At 40.4% G+C, this 23,617-nt stretch overlaps 1 protein-coding gene across 3 annotated transcripts in view; it reads left to right on the forward strand.

Annotated features, from left to right (window-relative positions):
* Window positions 1-23,617, forward strand: part of SEC24B (SEC24 homolog B, COPII coat complex component) — a 98,395-nt gene that overhangs the window by 29,169 nt on the left and 45,609 nt on the right. For 2 of the 3 annotated variants that reach the window (XM_034771424.1, XM_034771425.1), the window contains exons 3-6: window positions 3,438-3,620; window positions 15,530-15,634; window positions 21,442-21,522; window positions 22,885-23,060. In XM_034771424.1, coding sequence (XP_034627315.1) covers window positions 3,438-3,620; window positions 15,530-15,634; window positions 21,442-21,522; window positions 22,885-23,060 — 545 coding nt within the window. The remainder of the gene's footprint in view (window positions 1-3,437; window positions 3,621-15,529; window positions 15,635-21,441; window positions 21,523-22,884; window positions 23,061-23,617) is intronic. The other variant, XM_034771426.1, reaches the window with a different exon arrangement.

Below are 23,617 nucleotides of genomic sequence, written 5' to 3' on the forward strand. Positions count from 1 at the left end.
AAAGAGAAGCTGAACCTGCCCCCGTTTCTTTACCCACTTACTGTTGACTGTCCTCTCCAGCTACATACCCCGTTCACCCCGTCCCCCCCTTCCAACACACGTTTAAAAATAAAAGACATGGAACTTTGTTAATGAACACCGTTTTCTTTATTACGCATTTCACGGTAAAGTGTTGAAAGTGGGACGCAGACTGTGGTGGGGAGCGGGCGTAGTGATGGAAAGAACGCTTCTAAACTCGAGGAATGACAGGCTCCTGCTTCTAGAGAGGTCTGCAGTGGTGGACTGGTTGTTTCAACAGAGCCTGCCACCCCTCCTTTTCGGGACTCTGTGTGTGGGGGCTATGTGACTTTGTGGCGGGGGAGGACGGTTACAGATCCCCTGTTGCGTGGCTCTGATCCAGGACAAGGACCGCTGCATAAGATCTCTATCCGCCCTCCCCCGCCACAAAGTCACATGGGCCACCCCCACACAGAACATGAAAACCACCTCCCAGACTGACCAGGGTGCCTAGTGACTGCAATGTGTGTGTGACCTTCTGCTGAACCTGCCCCCATGTCTGTACCCTGGTAAAGGTGACTGTCCTTTCCAATTACCAACCCCCTTGCCCCCCTTCAAACACAGTCTCCCCTAAAAGAACATGATGGATACGGTAATTAACAGAAACGTATCTTTTATTAACAACTACACACTTAAGGGATGAAACTGGGACGGGGGCTTGGATGAAGCGGGAAGGAAAGGACTTATCAAATTTTTGGGAATGAGAGCCTTCTGGTACTTGAGCAGTCTGCAGGGGTGGAGTGACAGTTTTCACGGCACCTGCCGCCCCTCCTTCTTGGGACTTTGGGTGAGGGGGGTATGGGACTTTGTGGCGGGGGATGGCGGTTAGAGAGAGACTGCAGCAGGGCTCTGTCCTCCTGCCTCCAGTCCTGCAGAACATCCACAAGGCGCCGGAGCATGTCCGTTTGCTCCCTCATTAGTCCAAGCAGCGTTTGAGTCGCCTGCTGGTCTTCCTGCCGTCACCTCTCCTCCCGTTCGCTGTGTGCTCGCTGGTATTGCGACCTGTTCTCCCTCCACTGGGTCTGCTGTGCCGACTCGGCTCGGGAGCAGCCCATAAGTTCTGAGAACATGTCATCCCATGTCCTTTTCTTTCTACGCCTAATCTGCGCCAGCCTCTGCGAGGGGGATGCCAGGGTAGGTCGGGAGACATTCGCAGCTGTGGGATGGGAAAAAGGGAGTGAATTCCTCACAAAGAAAATTTTTTGTGAACAATGAACGTAGTCTTTCTCTGTGAACAAGACCATGCACAGCACCTATCACATGTGCACTCAGGACAAGGTCGAATTTTCGGCCTTTGCATTCAGAGCCTGGGGTCTTGCAGTGGAGATCAGACAAGCGGGGCAGGACAGCGGAATTAGGGTAGCAGGCTGACATGGTAAGCCGTAGACTTTTGGCTGCTTAAAACTTAAATTATAGCTGTGCCCTCCTTTCACGTTCAAAGCAATGCTCCTATCATTGGCCAGTTCCTGCTGCCGGCAATCCGGCAAGCATGAACTCTGCCCCTTTCCCACCCCCTCGCAGCTGTCCCTGGGAAAGATCCCTGTATGCTGCCCCTCTCGCGCCTCCAATGCGTGGCTGTAAACAGCCGGTGAGAGTTCTGTAAAGGAACAGGCAAGCAGTCCCAATAGTAACATTCCCCTAATTCTAAGCAGGTCACCATGAGCGACATCACTCTGCTGAGAATTTCTGAGACGGAGAAAGAACGCATGCTGCGTGAAAGCCAGCAAAAACCAGGGCCGTATGCCGCCATGCTCTGCAAGGCAATGATCCCAGAGTACTTGATGATAGCCTGGCGAGGAAAAGTTTCCTACTACGGAGGACACAATAAGGCCGCTCTCCCCAGGAACCTCATGCAAAAGTTTTCCAATTACCTCCAGGAGAGCTTCATGGAGATGTCCCATGAGGATTTCAGCTCTATCCCCGTACATCTAGACCTTCTTTTCCAGTAGCTGCACTGCCAAGGACTAAAACGATAAGCGCCTAGGGCAAACAAATCATGAAAAACCCATTGATAATATTCCTGTTCTGTTCAAAATAAATGTTTACATGTTTAAAACACTTACTGACTGATCCTTCCCCTGATTCAGGGTCCTGGTTAATGCCTGGGGACGGTTGGTAGGGGATCTTTGTGAGGGTGATGAAGAGATCCTGGCTGTCTGGGAAATCAGCGTTGTAAGCGCTGTCGACTGCCTCGTCCTCCTCCTCATCTTCCCCGTCCGCTAACATCTCCGAGGAAGCGGGCGTCAACAATATCCCATCCTCAGAGTTCACGGTCAACGGTGGGGTAGTGGTGGTGGCCGCACCTAGAATGGAATGCAGTGCCTCGTAGAAATGGCATGTCTGGGGCTGGGATCCGAAGCGTCCGTTTGACTCTTTGGTCTTCTGGTACGCTTGTCTTAGCTCCTTGATTTTCACGCGGCACTGTGTTGCATCCCGGCTGCATCCTCTCTCTGGCTTTTGAGATCTTCTCGTAGATTTTTGCATTCCGTCTTTTCGATCGCAGCTCCGAAAGCACGGACTCATACGGACCCACACAGCGATCAGATCCAAGACTTCCTGATCGGTCCATGCTGGGGCCCTCTTTCTATTCTGAGATTGCATGGTCACCTCTGCTGGAGAACTCTGCATCATTTCCAGTGCTGCTGAGCTCGCCACGATGTCCAAACAGGAAATGAGATTCAAACTGCCCAGACAGGAAAAGGAATTCAAATTTTCCCGGGGCTTTTCCTGTGTGGCTGGTCAGAGCATCCGAGCTCAGACTGCTGTCCAGAGCGTCAACAGAGTGGTGCACTGTGGGATAGCTCCCGGAGCTATTAGCGTCGATTTCCATCCACACCTACCCTAATTCGACATGGCCATGTCGAATTTAGCGCTACTCCCCTCATTGGGGAGGAGTACAGAAATCGAATTTAAGAGACTTCTATGTCGAACTAAATAGCTTCGTTGTGTGGACGGGTGCAGGGTTAATTCGATTTAACGCTGCTAAATTCGACATAACCTCCTAGTGTAGACCAGGCCTTAGAGGGCATAGGTTTGGGGATGGATCACAAATTTGGTGTATCCCGGCTCTACTTAACATTAAACCATCTATCTGATGTTTTCTGTGTGAAATTATATTTTCTGCTTTAGTTGTTGGTACAACTAATATTCAAAACAGTAATCTCCATCTCAATGGAGTGTTTACTTAGCTGAATTGGTGTTCAACTGAAAAACATATTTTTCTCTTTCTCAGCAATCTAGCTGTTTAAAGCTGTTGCTCTTTGAAATACTTTATCTTAGGAACTCTGAAACCAGAATCAAGTTAACTGTTGTCTGGTATTTGTGCAGTTGTCTTTGCTAATGAGTAAAATGTTATCTTCCTTTTTCACTCTGTTTTTCAGTTGGTATTGTAGATTCGTCGCATCCTGTAAGCCAGAATGTTCAGTTTACCAAGCCTGGTGTGGAAACATCTGTTGTTTCTTCTCCTGTGACCTCTTCAATAAGAACACCTGTTGGAGACCACTTAACTGAACCTGCTTCTGTGCCTTCCAATACACAGCCATCGGAATCACTGCTTCAAGAAGGTATTAAAAGCAAGAGGAGAGTTAGCTTATTTTAGAATACATAATAGTAACTTAACTTTTAATATTTATCAAGGTTTTAATAGTTTGTTTTATTTTCCCTTTTTTTTCCTGTTGACAAAACATATCTGACAATGAGCATGTAGGGCAAGTCTCTGTTTTGTCTTGTTTTTTTTAAAGCACAATTTAAATTGTCTTTTTTTTTTCTTTTTAATAGACCAATTTGCAACTTGTCCTACATACATTTATGTATAGGGTTTATAGTAGGGTTTTTGCTTTCTGTTGAAACCCCTCAGGGCACCCCTTGCTGCATCCTTTCAAAATGCTGTGTACCATTATCTTGTGTCTGCATTTATTCTGTTTCCATTCTCCTCTCTCATCCATTTTTTGATCTTTTTTTACTGTTTTTATTTTTACTTCGCCTCCCTTAGTCATTCCTGGCTATTCCAGTTCCCTAATTCGCCAAAAGGCCATGTGCTGTTTGGGTAGTGTGCATCCATTGGTGATTCTGTGGGATCTGGTCACGTGCTGTTGCAGCTGATCTATTGTTTGAAAAGTAGACATAAAAAAAAACTTGGACTGGGGAGCTGTTTCCTGAGCCTGTAGCCCTATATAAACTGCTCCTGTGGCAAGCTGCAATAGGGACTGTTGTAGGAGCAGGGAGGTAAGCTTTCAAAGAAGCTTCTTGGTGCTTTACTCATGGCAGCACATTTGTAGTGGGGAACTGGAATGAATTTAGGCTCTTGCACCTTCATCATCCTCACTGATTCTCAGTGGTCTCTTCTGGCTTGCCTTCCAAGTTGTAAAACACTACATTATGTATAGATGGAGAGTCCAGTTTCCATTTTTTTTTTTTTTTTTTTTTTTTTTTACACATTTGCAGTGTTTTCTCTTGGCTACTTTAGTGCTCTGTAACTTCCTACAAAATAACATTTTAATATATTTGTTTAAATAGTGAACACATAAATTTGAGCAGATACCAGTTGTTTCAGTTACAATAAAATATGTGCAGGTTTAAAAAAATTCTCAAAAGCTTTTAAATCTTAAATACTTGGCTCTGATACAGTGTTTTCATACATAGGTCTCAAAGCCCTTTTGTAATCTGTGTTATGATCCCCATATTTATCAATGAATAAAAAAACTAGGAAAATCCATTAAAGTAATCTATTGTCTATCAACTGGACTTCTATCCCCCAATCATGCAGAGATGAAAACTATTAATTGTTTGAAAAGTACTGTCCCCACACTAAATCTTTTTAAAATCATTACAGAAAGTGATGTTTGTGGAAATTGATTTGCAGCTGCCGTTTGGTTAATGGAGTTTGCTACAGCACAATGTTCCTTAATCCTCCTAGGCAGTCTCACAATAATAACTGTCACATACAAAGTGCATGCAGAGTCTGTGCGTCCAAACCAGGGAGGAAATGTGATATGATTGCATATTTAAATGTATATATTTATCTTAATGTGCGGTATTCCATATGTACATACTAGCAGTGATATGTATGGAAAGTACAGACGTTTGATACATTCAATACAGATCATTGCTGAATACACAGCTAAATGTAAACATCTTCATAAATTCAGTCTCTCTGTGTATATAGCACAGTTGGATAATCACACTTTCAAGACAGAGATGTCCAAATGGTATGACACCAAGGCCCTTTTTAATTTGCCAGGTGCCTGAGGGTTCTACTGATTGCATATATTTGTTTTAATTTTATCAATAATAAATGGACGCAATCACATTTCTTGTACTTGCCTCTTCCTTGGCATAGGAATAAAAGTTGTTGGCATTCACTGGCCATAGAAACCTGTAGTTGATCAGCTTTATCCTCTTCAGTTACAAGTTAATTTCAGGTCTCTGAAATGCTGCAGTTAAGGCACTCTTGAAATATTTGTACCAGTAATTATTTGAATGTGGGATCACGTAATACACTTTTTTTTCCTCATTTGGGAGGGATTCTGCCTGTAGTACAGATGAGTATAAAGTGTCACAGATTATTTTTTAGGTTTAATAAAGTGTGCTCTTCCTCATGGCATGTGCCCACTGGGGGTTACTACTTTACCTTGTCCCATGGTTCTGTACATTACAAAGTACATCTTATCTCATTCATGTAAGACTGTGTGGATGCTCCTAAGTCTTGCTTAAGTGCTTTGTGAAATTTGACTTGCGCTTAAATGCTTTGCAGAAGCAAGTGCTTAAATGTCTTCAGTGGGTTAAACATGAACTTAAGTGTTTTGCTGAATCAGGGCCGCAACTGTGAAAGCCTGTTAAGGTAACTGAATTTTACACTGTTGTATATTTGGAAGTTGATCCAAATGTGAACAAGGCTTAAAATAGCAGTATTGTGAAGATGGTCAGGGAAATTTCTATAAACTCAATTTTTCTTTTAAAAGTAGAGTCTACAGAATCTGAGTGTAGCTTTTTGGAAGTTAATTGAAGTTTTAATGCTCTAAATGCATATTTGTCTTGAAATTGGCTGTAACATATAGATTAAGTGAGCTGATTTTTTGTCCTCTCATATAGTGGGTAAATTTAAATAATTTGTGGCCTGCGTAAATTCTCGAATAACAGAAGCTGATGAGTGAATTAAAAAAACAGTTTAAAAACAGCTAAATCTAAGAATGTTGAACAGCAGGGTCCATTTTGAACAAATGCAAGATTAATCTTAGTATTTCAGTCAGTGCCTAGGTACTGTGGTGATGGTTGTATTGGAAATCTGAGGGTAATGTAAAGGAAGACTTGTTAAAAAGCTACTTTATAATCTAATTTCTTTTCACTTAATTCTCATTTTATTTTTGACACTGCTACTATTATGAAATCCAAACCCAGTAATTGTATAATTTACATTTTGGAAATCTTTCATATTGTGCTAGAATAGTCTTGTTTTAGTCAACAAAAACAAAACCCTGCAATATCGTATAACTGGGTATTTGTACTTTTGAATTCTAATCCTGTTCTCCAAGATGTCCTTACGGTCTGCCATCTGCAGATTTTATAAGCATACTCTCCACTCCATGATCCAAGTCATTTAGGAAAATATTGAATACTACTGATCCCTTTGTAACTCCTTTTGATGCACCTTCCCAGTTTGACAGCAAACCACTGATAACTGCTCTTGGAGTACGGTCTTTTAACCAGTTGTTCACCTACCTTACAGTAAATTCATCTAGACTGCATTTCCTTAGTTTGCTTATGAGAGTTCCATGTGGGGCGATAGAATAAAATCAAGAGCTTTCATGTCTTCTGCTTCCCCGCTATTCACTTGGCCAGTAACCTTCTCAAAGAAGGAAATTAAGTTTGTTTAGTGTTCTTGACATCTTGGCTATTCCTTAAATTCCTATTATACTCTAGGTCAGTGGTTTTCAACCTTTTTTCATTTGTAGACCCCTAAAAAATTTCGAATGGAGGTGTGGACTCCCAGGGGTTCATGGGCCACAAGTTGAAAACCACTGCTCTAGTTGCTTACAGTTTGATAGTTTAATAATTTGTTCCAGTATCTTTCCAGGTATTGAAGTTAGGCTGACTGATCTATAATTTCCCGGGTCCTCTTTGTTCCCCTTTTTAAAGACAGATGCTATATTTGTCCTCCAGTCTCTGGGACCTTACTCGATGTCCATGAGTTCTTGAAGATAATTGCTAATGGTTCCAAGATTGCTTCAGATTAGAGATTGGATTTGGATTATTAAAGAATGATTCTGAGCATATGTTTCCTCACGGTTTATATGTCCTGTCCCTGTAGACCTCCCAGCTCCTACTGGGACATGTAGTTTGGTTTTAAGCCCCGTCCTAAACTCTGACTCACTGCTAGTGGAACACCATACCAACCGTACTCTAGCTGCTTTTGGTTTCTCTCTCCTTTTCTGTTCCACTCCTTCTCCTCTTCATATCTGACCCCATTCCTGTAGTTTTTATCTTCTGTCTTCCTCACCTCTTGTCTTACTGAACTTAATCTGTTTCTCTTCCCCTCTTAATCATGCCTGTGCTGCTCATGTTCTTGCTCAGCACTTCTGAACCATTGTAAAAGGAAACTGATGTATTCCTAGTCAGTTTCATTCTGCAGCTCCTGCTGAGCCATGAGTAAAATTTTTAAGAGAAACACAAATACAATCTGGTACTGGGAAGATAATTTTTCTTTTCTTTCCTCTTTACCAAGTGCACCCCATAGCATCAGAGGATAAGAATATCTGAACAAGTTTTTTCCACATTCTAGCAGCAGAGAGAAACTGAAGAGTTCATCAGTTTCATTTCTGTTGGTTCTGCCTGTGTCACACTATCTAGTTGTTACATGTAGGAGCTTCAGCAGAGTGTGATCGTCCCTGTGGGAATGTTAATGCATAGTGTATTTGAAAAACTGGGATACCCTCAGCCTTGCTCTGTTTCTAAACCCCTCTAATATGTTATGGCATCTCACAACTCAGCTTCTCAAGAATGTGCTCACTACAGGTATATGTGATGAGTCCTTGTTAGGTTGGGGATACCTCTGTCTGATGAAAAAACAAGGGCCCTTTGCTAAGCTGACCTATTTAGGGAGTGGGATAGATACACAGACTGGAGTATCTAGATTCCCAAAGGATACGCTGGGGGAACGTCTGGGATTGATTATCAAGGCTATAGTGGCAAGGAGGCATACAGTGCTGAAGCTGCAATCTATTATTGGGCATCTTAACTTTGTATGCTGAATGGTGCACAGGGTCATTTTGGGCATTTTGCACCAGGCGGGTCATTGGGAATATCAAAGCCCAACCATTTTATAAGCTTAATGAAGAGGTGAAGGAGGATTTGGGGACTTGGGAACAGTTTCTGAATCATTTTAATGGAGTTTCTCTTTGGAGGGAGGAACGGATTATAGAGACACAGATATATATAGAACGTTTGCTCTTATTTTTGATCAACATGAATAACTTAGCACTCAGCACCACAGTTAAAGTCCCGCTTTACTCTCCGCTGTAGATGACCTGCCGGTGCCGCCTTCTTGCATTGCAAATGTGAAAGGCTAATGCCAAAGACTGCCTGGGGATGTGCGTCTTCTGATGTCATGCGCGTCTTCTGATGTCAGCAGGCACATACCATGACAATGTATTCAATCATAGCTGGGTTCTCTACCAGTCCATCAAAATTACAACCTGGAATGTTCCAGCTCTTCACAGGTGTGTTCATCAGGTCACTGTCTCATGCGGACCATCTTAGTATATCAATCGCAGGCCTAATGGAAGCAAGGCTGATAGATCACGGATGCCACAAGGTGAAAGATTCATTACTTCTGTATTCCAGCAGCCCCAGCCACTTATAGGGGGTAGCATTACTACTTTGAGGTGAAGCCAAGTCCTTCTTGATAACCTGGATGCCTGGATCTTCTCTGCTACTTATTGCACATCTTAAACATTGGCACAGTCACCTCGCTATCCCGGACGAGCCCCCAAATTGTCAGAGAGTAACAGAGTTCTCACTCTTTGTTTGGGTACAGCAAGTCAGATACTTTATTTTCTCTCTATCAATTGCATAGAGGGAGAGAGCTAACCAGGTCTCTCAACAGGTAAACAATTATAGCAAACATTTATACCTTTTGTTACAGACAATAATGAGCAACAGCTGCATTTTGTTTATACATAGGTCATACTGATATCTTGTTTTGCTCACTAATGTAGACTCTTAGTCTACATTCCATATTATCTACACAAGGTCGCAACAACTTCTCACACAGTTCTTTCCCACTCGCCTCACACATTCCTCGCTTCTACAAATCTCGCGTTATTATTAGGGTTACAGTTAGCCTGACTCTTGCTAACAAACTGTCATGCATTGCAGTCCCCTTTCTGTCAGTTCTTTCTCTGCTTCCACATAGTAGTCTATGTGCTGACGGAGAAATCTGTTGATTCAGTCAAAGACCATTTTTGCGATCAGTTGGAATCTCTAGTACGCACCATCCCTCCATATGACAATTTTGTGATTCTTGGCAACCTAAATGCAGGTACTGGTTCCCTGCGAATTGGGCTTGAACAGGTCACTGGCCATTACAGTTCAGGTACACTCAACTATAACTCTTGCTGCTTTCTCACCTTCTGCGCCTCTCAGAATCTTTCGATTCTTGGGTCATGGTTCAAGCAGTGATGCATACACCAGATGTCATGGATCTCTCATGATGGCATCTCTCAGAAGGAGTCTCTTCACCTCCTGTAGAGTAATTCGTGGTGCGGAATGTGCCGCGAAAACAGATCACCACCTAGTGGTTGCCTGCACGGCATTGACACTCTGACAAGCAAGTAAGCCCTCTGTGATGAGGAAAAGGTTTGACATCGATGCACTTCTGTGTGTGTCAGGTTTAGCCAATAGGTTTTGTATCAACGTCAGAAATAGATTCTCGGCTCTAGCCGACCTGCCAGATGATGTCAAGGTTGCCTGGTCTCTGTTCACCTCCATCCTCCACCAATCCGCCAAGCAGACCATTGGCTATTAGGCGCCTAGCACGTCGACCATAGCTATCAAAGGAGGCCTTCCAGACAGTTAAATTGAAGGCCACGTTCTGTCAGTATGGCGATAAGCCTGCTTGTACTCAGCTGAAGTGAAAGTTCAACACCCTGGCACTCTGCGATCTTGAGGTATATTATAACCAAGTGGGAGATGATGATGAATTTGGCTTAGCGGTCTAGAGGTAGTTACTATGAAAGGCATCTTGAACAACAGCCAAGGCCATCCATGTAAATTGGATGACATCCTTTCACGCTGGGTGGAACATTATCACAGTGCCCTGAATCAGCTCTCCAGCTGCTGCTTGTTCAGAGCTGGCAGTTTTGGCAGCCACTGTGGTTTCAGACCCAGATCCTTGTACTGATGCACCAACATTGAATGAAGTGTGCCATCCGCTAACTGAAAACGGACACTCAGCCAACACCGATGGCATTCTCCGAGAGCTGCTAAAATGTGTTATTGACTCTGTTGCGGAATCGCTTCTGACCATCTTTCATTTGGTGTGGAGAACTGGAAGCTTGCCAGCCTTCTGGAAGGACGGTATTGTGATCTCACTTTATAAGGGCAAGGGACCACGCAGTGAATGTCAGAGCTACAGCCAATCACCTTGTTGTCCATGCCAGGGAAGTTGTTCGTGCATGTTCTGCTGACGCATTTGGAGCCCCTGCTACATCAGAAGTGTTGCCCCCAACACTCAGGCTTTATGAGGAACAGGTCCAATTAGATGCCATTTTGGCTCGCTGCTTGTTGTTGGAGATACACCATGAGTTCAGGAAGCCCCTGCATGTAGCGCATGTCGATCTTAAGGCTTTGTTTGATTCAGTTGACTGAGTCACACTATGGAAGGTCTTAAAAGAGGTAGGTTTCCCAATTGCTCTGCTGGACTTGATTTACAAGCTGCATAATGGAACCACTGCCCGTGTACATTTGGGGAATCGGATATTGGCACCTTTTAAATCAGTATCTGGTGTCTTGGCCCCTGCACTCTTTTGTCAGGCAATGGATTTCATAATGCAGTATTCTATCAGGTCCATAGGCATTAAGATAACCTATCTCTCACTCTCAGACCTTGACTATGCCAATGATGTTGTTCTTCTAGTACAGAGCCCCGACAGGTTTCATGAGGCACTCCAGCAAATGGAGGAAGGGTTGGCTTCCCTGTTTTGTGGTCAAAGACAAAGCTGCAAAATCTAGGACCAAGTCCACCCATGACTCCAATCTCTTTGAATAATGAAACTGTCAGAACAGTCCCCAGCTTTTGCTATTTGGGGTCTATACTCACCAGTTCATTCCAACTCTCACACGGAGGTTCTCCATCAGATGGGCATCACAGCATCTGCCAAGGGGCGTTTACAATGAATATGGAATCAACATCATCTCAGAATGACAACCCAGTTCAAGATCTATTTGAGCTGTATCCTTTCCATACTGTTGTACGGTTGTGAAACAGGACACTATGCAGCTCAGACTGGGCAAAGCTGGAGGCTTTCCACACAAAATGCCAACATTGTATATTGGGCATAAAGTGGAATGACTTCATTTGTAATGCAGATGTTTACGGTCGCACCAGTCTACAGCCTACTGGGACTATTGTCTTATGCTTTTCGGACATGTCGCAAGAATGCCACAAGACATTCTAGTGACCACCATTCTCGAATGGCTTGTAACATCTGGGATAAAATTCCACCAACTGGGGTGTGGAGGTGGCCCAGAGGCAGACCCCTTATTACATCGGTTCATCAAGTTTGTTCCGATGTTGGACTCTCGGGCTCTCAAGCCGTTACAGTCACACAGGAATGGACCAAACAGTGAATGATCACTACAGCTGACTGTTCCACTAAGTGTTAAAGAAGAATAATAATTATAGATTCATTCAGATGCATCAGGAGGAATAAGTTTGAGAGAATTTTACCGAGGCAGGTGGTGTGCCCAGTATGGTCTTCAGATTCGCTACAGAAATATGTAGTAAAGAGTATTACATTCCTGGAATTCTTTCCCATTTTGGTTGCTATAAGTATTTGGGGAACGGATTTTGCAAACAAAAGTGCATTTTTGGAGTGACAACATGGTGATGGTACATATTCTCAATCGCCAGTCCTTCAGATCACCTAATGCTCTGAAGTTGGTAAGAGCTTTTGTACTACAGTCTTTAAATCTTGACATATGGTTTTCTGCCAAACATGTTCCCAGGATCAATAATGAAATAGCTGATGCATTGTCGTGATTTCAGGTGGATGAATTTCAGGACCTAGCATCCTGAGCTAACAAGGAGCCAGAATGGATGCCAATAGCATTCTGAAACCTTGACGTATGATGGAGTAGTACAGAGATTGGTAGCACCACAGCCGTTTATGGCTGATGGCAGGAGTTTTTAACAATTTTGTGCAATTTCAGAGGAGTGGGAGGGCCTGTCAATGATATCACTTATTCTGGAAGATCAGAAACTTCAGTACATTGTGTCTGGCAACCTCTGGGCTCGCATCTCTGGTCCCTTCTCAGGCCTTACATTTGTCAGCAGAATAAGGGGTTACCCAGATCCGTGTAGTGCGTTCATAGTTTGAAGGTTTTTAGTAGCGTAGCCTCAAGACATGGGCCCCAGAGAGGATTGCTGTGGTCTAGTCACTGTTCAGATGCTTGGGGATTTGGTGCTATTTCTCATCCAAATATGCAGAAGCAGACAGGAGTCAGCCTTGTTCAAGACTGCAGTCCTGGTAGTTTTGTGGAGCTTTTAGAATGAGTGAGCTAGTGCTTGGGTCAGTGTGGGATACTTTGAAATGGGCTTTGGACTGGAGGAATTTACAGTGGGAGATACAATCAGTTCTCTTGGCCTGAGGATATTCAAAACTGTTCAGGGGATGAGGTGAGTCCATCATACTACAGGAGGGGAATGAGGCCAGAATTTGCCCACTAAGGGCTTAAATAGAGAAGAGACCGATTGGAGAGGGCCCCCTCTTTATTCTTGGTGATGGAAGGCCCCTCGCAACATACCAGCTTGTTAGTTTTCAGAAAAGGGCTTTTAGAGTTGACATTACTGGTGCATAATTTGGTCCCCACTCATTCCAGAGCAATGACATTCAAATGCATATGGGACATATGTGAGACCCCAGGTAGAGAATCTGAACTAATTTACTGTTTCCAATTTCAGAATCATGCAAATGGACCAAGCAAGCAGTAGTGTGGATCTGTAGGTACAATATTGTATACTAGATGCACAAGTAGGCTTTCAGGTCATTTGGCAGTTCACATCTGTGTCTAGGTAGGGTGGCAGTCCTGAGCTAATGTGGATGGCAGAGCATGCTATGGGAACAGTTGATGCCCATTGTATGCTCTTTGGCAGCCCAGGAGCAGAAACTGATTGCAGTTATTGTTCTCTTCATTGAAAACTATTTGTGAAGACATAAGGGGGTTGAATTGATGCTCAGAGTTAAGGGGGATGTGGTGCAGATCCAGGAGTTGATCCCCGGGGTGACAATTATTTGGTCTGACATGTTGCAATGTAGGATATAGAAGGGGGCCATGAATCCTCCTTGGGTCAATATAACGGGCAGGTATGTGAATAGGGAGGTGGCTAAATTCATATGTAAGCAAGGGAGTTTGATAATTTCTCATTGGGACATATCTTAGTGGCACCTGAATTATTCAGGGAAAATTGAGTACACCTGTTTCTCGAATATTAAGGGAGGAATCAGTCAATATCTACGAGCCTGTCAGGGACAGGATGGGAGGAAGTAGCCAAGCATAAATGTACTCGTTATGTAAGGGATATGGTTATTGGATAAAAAGGATTGGAAGGGAAGCATCACTTAAGAGAGTTGAGTAAAGGGGTTTTTGGGGCTCCGAAGTCTGCTACAGTGCAGAGCCGACCACCCTTTTTTTTTTTCTATTCCCCCTTAAGGCTGATACAGCAGGGAGTGGCCCTTCCTCCTTTTATCTCATATGAGGGGAGGATGGTGGGGGTCCAGCAATAGGATGGCTGGAAGCAGGTTGGGCATTAGGTGGAAATGATTTGGGAAATGCCTGCATTGTACTACTTTTTGCCAGGTACTTGAAAATATTTTAAGTGAATAAAATTACAACCTAATTAAACCATATCCATAGCCTCCTGTCTGTCTTCTGGCATGGCCGGACAATGTTCTGGTATTCTCTTTGGTTTCTTATTTCCTCTTCCATTGGCTTGGTAGCTGCTCTTCAAACTATCCCAGCTGAGTTGTATTAAGTATAATTTAAATACTCCTGATTTGTTCATTTGAGAATCTTTTTAAAGCAGAATGATGTGATGGCTAGCTTGTGTATTTTAATAAAATACATGTTAATGTGGCTCACTGTACAACAGTTAAAACAGTTTGAGTTAGTAATTGAATGTCAATTACATATACACATCATTGTATGTATACATGAATGCCAATGTGTATATGATTTATCTACAACAATTTTATTGTAATAGAATGTTAAATATATTGTCATGTCTCATATGTGGTATACTAGTCCATTGTAAATTCAGGACTTCTATTAGAAAAACACAGAACTCTTCAAAACTTTGGAAGTGTCTGAGTTAATTTTTTTAAAGCATAGTAGCCCATTGGGCTGCCAAGAAGAAAACTATGGTAAGTTGCATCTATAAAATCAACAGATGTTCAAGATTTTGAGTACTTGTGTAGTTTGTCAAGTCAGTAGTTCTACACACACTGTCAACTGATCAGTAATTAACATGGCTATACATCATATCTTTACACAATACATGTATCTAGTGCCTTGTCTATTGTTTGTATTTGTGTACAGTGCCTATTGTATTAAAAACTGTTGGTTACAGTTTGTAGAATGTTCTAATATGACATTCCTGGGTGCTCCTCCATGCTTTTGAAAATCAGGCCATGTATTTAGGTGCCTAAATATGGACTTACGAGCCTAACTGTAGGCCCTCATTTTTAACACTCTTGACCAAGTAAACCAGCACAGTAGTGCTAACACTTATTAAACTGGCATATCTTGTTTAAAATGCATGGTAAGAGTGTGATGGAAAACATGGAAAGGTGGAACATGTGTGCGCTTATACAGTGAGGCAATGATATTTCATTACTCTTCTTGCTAAACTGCAAAATACTAAAGAATTTGGATGATTTGTTTTTAAAAGAGCAAGTTTGCCAAGCAAACTTATTCTTTCTTTGTCCAGAGGAATTATTAAACGTATTTTCCTGCCTACTAGTTTTCCTTAAGCAGTACTAATGCTGAACCAAACTAGTTCACTAAAAAGCTGCTTCTGCTAAACTACTTACAGAGATGATCTAGCTTTCTTAGACTATTAATGAACTTTCATCACTTGCATGTAAGGATGTTCTCTGGAATGCCTGATTTCTCTCACTTTTAATGCAATGATTTGTGACTTTTGTTTCTCATCTTTCCTGTCTGTTTGACTCTTGTGTTTGTGCTTTCCACTTCACAGGCATGCAGTATGGTGGATATGTTAATAATCAAGCTAGCTCTGCACCAGCTCCCTTGTCATCAAGTTCAGATGATGAGGAAGAGGATGAGGAGGATGAGGAAGCAGGTCTGCTTTAGCTTTACACCAGTATATTGCTTTTTTTCTACCCAAGTTTTGTCTTCGTATTTCCACCCTGAATTATTAAAAAATAAAAATTTAAACCCAAAAGTAGTTGCGAGTCTTCAGACACCTAGCAAGCTAAGGGAAAATTTCCAACTCTTGTATGAATATGGTAGTTAAAATGGAGTGTAGTAATTGGCAATTGTTCAGTACAAAGTTTTTTTTCCCCCTGAGGTAACATGCATCTTCGTATTTTATAGTGTAAAGGTTGCACTTTATGAGGTTGTTTTAATTTCAGTATTCTGACTTTCAGCAAACTTGTAATGTTCTAATGGAATGTGTCTGGATGTAGAGCTTTTGGATGATTGGTTTAGCTCTGTTACGGCTATACATGTAGATGTTTTACCACCTATGATAGTTAAATGTATCAGTTATTTTTTGATATTTCTCCTTCTAAGTATAGGAAACATTGTAAATACTGCAGGAAAGAAACATATGTTGTAATGTGGTAAATATTATTTTTAAGGCAATAACTATATACGGAACCTGTCCTGTCTTTCCTGATACTGGACAGTACTAGAGAAACACAAGTCTGTTTAGTTTTAGGAGACAAAGGAAAATAGTAAAAACTCCTGAGGTACTCTCAGTCTAGTGACTTAAGCTCAAGATCATCCTCTCTCTCCTTTTCTGATATGCCAGTGACCAGTATGATAGAGATATCACCAATGTCTCTTGGCATGGCTTTTTGGAGGATAATCTTTATAAAGAAAAATATAGATCTCTGAGAAAGTAATTGCCATGTTTCTGTTGGCCCACAAGTAGTTCATCTTCACAGTCTATTGCAAAATGATAGACCTTTGGAATTCCGCACACTTCAAGAAAGTTCTGCCCCTCTCCACTCAACCTTTGTTGTGATATTTCATTTACTTTTTTTTTTTTTTTTTTTTTTTTAAGGAACAGAGTATCGTATTTGTGCAATTTCATAATGGAGCCTTAATTACGTGTAATAGAGTATTTGTCCACAGGTACTTACCTGAAAGTATTTAGGGTGGCAGATAAAGTGAGACCAAAGCTGTCCTCCCTTTTTCTTGTGGGGACTTGACCCTGCTTGTCTTTATGGATTCTCTTTCCCCAAACCCTGGTGGATAATTTAGAGAGATCACTTACTTTGAAAACTGTTTTTCTTATGGCAGTTTGTTTGGGTAGGATTGTTGGGAGTTTCAGGCTTTTCACTGCAAGGATCCATGTTTGTTTTTTATCAGAATGGTTTAGTTTCAAAACTAGTTCCATGTTTTCTGATAGTTCCTCAGGTCATGATAGTTTCTCAGGTCGCTATTTATTTTTCTTGCTTTGCATGAACCCTAAAAGAGAAGTAGATCTACAGCCTTGATGGTGAGAAGAGTGCTAAACATCTCCTTTAAGAGAGCCCTCTTGAGAGAGAAAGATATGTAGCCATTGATTCATCCTACTGGTAGACATATGCAACCTCTTGTATGGTGTACTACTGAGTGTGCTGTTGGTATTGAGGGTTATTAGGAAGTCCTACTGTTTAAAAGTGGAAGAGACTTCAGGCTCAATTTAGGCTTATTTCATAAGGACATTCACTGCTTTGGGAGTAGAGAGAATGGTTACTTCTCTGGAACAATGTACAGGAGCCACATTTCGATGCTTTTACCAGTCCTCATAGCCTTGACATACGGCTCCTGTAACTGCCTCTTTTAAAAAATGTGCTCGGCAGGCTGTTACTCATGAAAGTTTTACTCAGCTGTTGTATGCTGTGTAGAAGTTTTTCTGCAGTGATTTAGAAGGATATTTTGAGAATAATTTCTTGCCTCTGATTTGTTTCCTTGTGTCTTACACCAGCTCATTTATCCTGCCCATTGAGTTCAGTTGGAGGATGCTTTTCATAGGTTTTTTGTTCAGAAAGCATTTAACCGAACAGCAAGATGTGTTCCTAGAGAGTTCTCTTAACAAAAAGGCATACCTAGAGTAACGTTTTATCCCCCTCCTCCAAAGAAAAAGATTGGTCTTGCAATCTAACATGTATTAAAAAAAAATGCTAATTTTTAGCATTTTGCAGAGGCCAGCATCTATTTCTGAATGAAATTAAGTTAATCCATTTAGTCTTCAGAGTTTTTGAAAATTAAAATTGAATAAAAGAAGAATTCAGGTTTGTTGGTGAATGATCTTAAATGAAACCTTTATCCTGCTTAATTTTAAATTAAGTTTATCCATATGTTATTTTATAAATATGAGGAACAATTTAGCAGAAAACATTCCTCAGAACAGTTGCTCTCTGTGTAATCTGATTCCCTAGTTTGTTACCTACTTAGAAGTGGTGCTGAAGAAAGGTTGTAAAATATGTATAATTATGTTACTAGCATGATCAGTTTTTTAACCAATAATATTTTTACATTGGTCATTAGATGTTCATTGTAAATTTTTTGTCAAGATTAAGAAAGGATAAATTTAGACGATTACTCTCACAAATAGCACTACTTAACTCTAGGCTCACTGCTTCTTTTGACTTCAGTGGGAACAGAACTGGACCCTCTATCACAGGGGTACTCAAACTGGGGATTGGGACCCCTCAGGGGGGTCACGAGGTTATTACTTGGGGGGGTCGTGAGCAGTCAGCCTCCACCCCAAACCTTGCCTTGCATCCTGCATTTATAATGGTGTTAAATATATAAGAAACTGTTTTTAATTTATAAGGGAGAGTTGCACTCAGAGGCTTGCTATGCGGAAGGGGTCACTAGTACAAAACTTTGAGAACTACTGCTCTGTCACTTCAAGCAGAATAATACCATTAAAGCCCTGGCAGCAAAATAAAGTGACATTTTGTTGAGACTAGATATTGCATGTAGGGAACTTTAATAGTAGGTTTGTTTCTTAAATTTCACTGTATTCAACTAATGAGTCAGAGGTACAAAACAGATACTTCCTTGCGCAACAAGTATACCACTACAGTGGTAGAAATCTGGTTGCGAAAGTGTCTCAAATTCCAGCTGCAGTGATTGCAGAACAAACCACAGAACCTGACAGCAACATTACAGTTCATGGTATCGACAACATTTTGTGTATATTGTACTGATGGTTATCTTGTACACTGGTGTTAGAGTCACTTAGAGTCACTTGGAAGAGTCAGTAATGTGGAGGGAACTCTGTTACTAATATGTAAGGTATACAGAGAAATCAATACTATTATCCTGATTCAGCAAGATAAGTGACTAAATTTAAGCATGTGAGGATTCCTATTGAAGTCAAATAAATGTGTAAGTACCTTGCTGAATCAGAGCCCAGTCATAGGTTGGTATCAGTAAAATGCAACGTGTCAGAATAATAGTATGGAGTAGTGCAATCAACAAAATATGCCTTGCAATGGGGAAAAAAAATCTGTAGACCCCCTCAGAATTCTCATATACGTTGGCACTCTGATGAATTTTTCAGGGGTAGGGACAGTACATAAACGATCTTCAAGGTGATGGGGTCAAACATTTCTCATAGGATATGAGGAGTGGTATTCTTTCCATCACATTAGACTTAGTAGAACTGTTACACAGAGAACCTGAGATGTTTCTCTCCAACTATAATCCTCTTTCATACTGTATCTTTCTCCCAGAGTTGGCCTGGAAAGCTTTTGTAGAAGAAACCAAAAATAATTCAGATTTAATTACATTTTTAGTGTGACACTGGGAAGGAAAAAAAAGTTAACATTTGTGCTTCCAAGCTGTCATTCATCTCTCAAAGATCTTCACGCTATACTTTGGAGATATGTACTTTGACTTCATTGTATTCATTAAAAATATATATTTTAATTTCTGCTTCATAGCTATTGATTTTATGTCAGCACTATTTAATTAGAGTGCTACACCTTGAAATATATATTTTTCATGCTTTAGCCAAATTTTGCATAGTAATCATCTTTTGCTATGCATTCATTAAAGTAAAGCTTTGACGCGTCTGCTTTATTCTGCCATATAGTCTGATCGTTACATAATCACATCTTAATGAGTGACTAGTGCAAATTGATTTGATATCTGATTGATAGTGTGGATTGATGTAATAAATTTTATGGAATCCAATTTACTGTTGAATAAATGAGAAATATTTTCTTCAACTAACCTGTGACATCAGAACATTCACAAAACTTGACCTACCTTAAAATGGTTATAATTGGGTAGTAGTCTCCTCTTTGTGTGTGGTTTTTTTTTTTTTTTTTTTTTTAAGTAAAACCAGCTTTCTTGTGCAAGAACATACATTCATTTTTAAAAAATTCCTACATCTATACCTACCATATTTTGTTGGGCGTGGAAATAAGCTCCCCTTTTGGCTTTTAATTAGCATTGTTTAACCAAACTTAAAGAAGCTATGCTGCTGCTGAATAAACAAAAATCTTGTTGGCTTCAGCTCCTAGGATTTTTTCACCTGATCGGGGAAAAAAGAGAAAACTTGGTAGGGAAAGAAATGTTGGTTTTCAAACTCATAAGTGAATATAACAAAGGAAGGTGTTTACTAAGTTCACAAGTTTATTTTAAATTAATACTGTACTTTAAAAATTAATACTATACTTTTTACACCCTAGTTAAAAACTTCATAGAAATAGTTATCATTGAAATGCCAAAGTAATCGTTACAATAGTGGTGTCTCCATGTTACTAGTAATATTGTCTCCCAGATGCATTTCACTCTGCTCCTATGCAGGGAACACTTTCCCTATTCAAGTTTGCTAAGCCAGCATGCTCTCCATTAATGTCTTCCTGAAACCCACTTTGGCTTCACTAGGAAGGATGAGTTGTAGTAGCTGATAACCTTGAGGCAGCAGTGGAGGAATCTCTTAAGGCCTTCCATCCTGTCTCTCCCATCCACAAAAATTGTATGTGGCTTTGTTTTGTCTGAACTTTTACATGTACTATTTTCTTTGTGTTGCATTTTGTGACTTGTAGTTCAGATACCAGATTTCAGCAGCCAAAATTATCCATTTGTGTTTTTTTTTCTAATAAGCAGGCATACAAAGTCTCTACTCTGTCCCTTTCTTGTGGCAAATGTATATGAAACTGCACTAACATGCTTTTAAAACATTTACTTATTTTTATTTAATGTATTACAATACAGATAATCAGTTAAATAGAGAATAAGTATGTGGCACTAGGAAAAATTATGCATTAGTAGTCTACGCAATTAAAAAAAATTACTCTTTACTTGACTTATTTTATTAGTGTGTTTAGGTATGCCTTTTGGCTACATCAGATTTTCCTCTGTTACGGCTAAGGCAGAGAACTTTAATAAGCAATATTCAGTAGACCGTGTGTTAGAGCTTTTGCATTTAACAGTAAAACGAGCCAGAAAATTTTCAAATTAAAAGATTACTTCAAAACGCGCTCTCCAGGACTCTCAACTTAGGCAAAACTCCCTTTGAAGACCATTGGAAGTCTTGCATGATATGGGAGTGCTAAATGCTGCCATTGAGCCAGTATAAATAGAAATGCTTTAAATTACCTGAATTCTTTTAGATTAAAAAGAATTTAGAAGTGGTTGTCTAAAAACCTCTTTGAAATAAGAAGTCATTTTAATTTTATTTTTGTCCTTATCCATTTGTTGCTTTTTCCATATTTTCTGAATACCAAATTGCCTGCATTTAGGTATGATCTATGTGTTTTCTAATAGTAATAACTTTGTTGGATTCTTAGTACAATATTTTTCCTGTATCTCTTTAACAGTTTCTTACCAGAAGTTTAAGTAACAATGTTCTCTGAAGCCCTGTCCTCACAGAAGCTTGCCATTGCTTAAAGCAAATCTTTGTTTTATTTTTAGCTATTGACAGCTCCTCCACTACTAGCAGTGCCTCTCCTGTTATCAACAATTATGATGCCCTTGAAGGAGGTGGCTATCCAGGTGAGACCTTCGTTACATGTTAATTCTGAATTGTTGTTGTTAAGGTATAACAAAACAAAAAAATGTTACTTGTATAATATACAGTTCTAGTTTTTCAGGTTGTTCTTTTTTAAAAACATCACCCATTTCCTCTTACTCTAGATTCCCTGTAATCCCATCATGGATTCCTGCTTATCCTTACTGCCTCCCTTTCAGTCATCAGCAATGAGACATCCATTAAATTATAAAATGTGCGATTCACAATTCAGCTGGCTTGTTATTACAAAATATTTATATAGCACTATAGAGTTGAGTAGCATTTTACTCATGTCAGCTTTGATTCTTTCTTGTGGGCAACCCCTACTTGAGAGAATTTACCTTTTTGGGGGTGAATGAAGGTGCCAGGTTTAAATTTCTCTGCAACCATCCCCAGCCTCTCTGGCCTTGTACGCTTTCCCGGCTTGCACAGGCCAACGCTTGTCCCTTAGGGTGGCTGTTGCAGGTGACTTGCACTGCCACGCCTCTACTCTAGGTAGACCACCTAGCCGCTATTCATCCTGGCAGTAGATGATAGTTTAAGGTATATTGTTCCACATGTTAAAGTTGCTCAGCTGTTGTGCCAGTTTCAAAACTGTTGTTTTTTCCCCTCTGAGATCTATTGACACATCTCAGTCCATAATCAGTACGCTATGCTTCTGTTTCTTGTCCAGTCTACCTCTTCTTACCACTTTGTAACAAACTATCTGAATAGTAGCTGCATGCTACAAATAACTCAGCCTTTTAAAACGGTTGGGCCATATTCTGGCCTTGGATACACATGCGGGGCTTACATTGATTTCAACAGAAATCCCATGTACACCCTTGAAGACAGAATTAGCCTCTTAATAAAATTTGGAAATCTCATCATGGGTGACTGAGAGGCTACAGATCAATAGGTCTTGGTGCAGTTTGCAGGGCAGGGGAGATTTGAGAGCAAGAGCAGTCTTGGGGGAAAAAATATTTTTTATTTTTTATATTTTTGCAATTTATTTACTCTTACCTTTCTATTAAAAAGGGGAAATTTATAAAATGACATTATGAAGTTCCAATTGCTTAGTAGATAAGATGCATTTAATTAAATGCGGAGGAGAGTTAGAAGACAAGTAGGTTAGAGGTAGAGTTAGACAGTGCTCCCCAGCCTATTGCCCCAGGTACTAACAGTGAGAGAAACTTTTTTTCTGCTGTTTTACAATATCCATTTGGTCAATGCAGAGAAATTTTTGGGTTTTTTCTTTATAATTAACAAAAGCATTATTCTCATGATCAACTGTTGTATTTTGCTTCTTATGTATTTAAATGCAATAGACAGATAATTTTAAAAAATATTTGTTTTCCCTATCCTAGAAACAAATTCTGCGGCAAGTAGTCCAGCTCCTACTCCTCAGACATCAAGGACTCCTAAGCCCTTTGGTTACGGATACCCAACTCTTCAACCTGGATACCAGAATGCAACACCATCTACTTCTGCTATGCAGCCCAGTAATCCAGGGCACCATTCTGGGTTTCAGCAATATCCTCAAGTGAGATTTTTAATTGAGAAATTTGATGTTTCTTTTCAATCCTTTTGTAAAGCTTATAGTGATGTGCCTTTGACATAGTTCCCAATAGTCTATTTTAAAAATGAGTACGGTTTTAAATTTGAGAACTGTAAATATCAAGCAAGTCTGAATATTGATGTAGTAGCTCTAAATTCAAAATAATGAATGAGATGGCTACTTGAATTATTGGGGAGAGGACCAACAAATTGCTGTAGCCCATGTAATTACTTGTTAACTTTTAGTTAAAAAATAAAATAAAATTTAATTTAATATTTTAAGCTTTTATTAAATTGTTATTTTTGAAGGAGAAAGAAACTGAAGATTTATTATAGTTAAACATTTAATAAAGAGGAAGACCAGTAATTTCCCAATATACAATCCAAATTTCCCATTGATCTGCATACAGCAGTACTAGATGACAATATACCCAAAAGAGAGTACTACTTCACTTTGGGGAATGCAGATTGGTTAGTATAAGTGAAAATTCTTCTAAAGGAAAAGGAAAGCATAACTCTGTTTAACCTAATGTTTCCCTTTCT

The sequence above is a fragment of the Trachemys scripta genome, chromosome 5 (genome assembly GCF_013100865.1).
Source record: "Trachemys scripta elegans isolate TJP31775 chromosome 5, CAS_Tse_1.0, whole genome shotgun sequence".
Taxonomy (NCBI): domain Eukaryota; kingdom Metazoa; phylum Chordata; order Testudines; family Emydidae; genus Trachemys; species Trachemys scripta.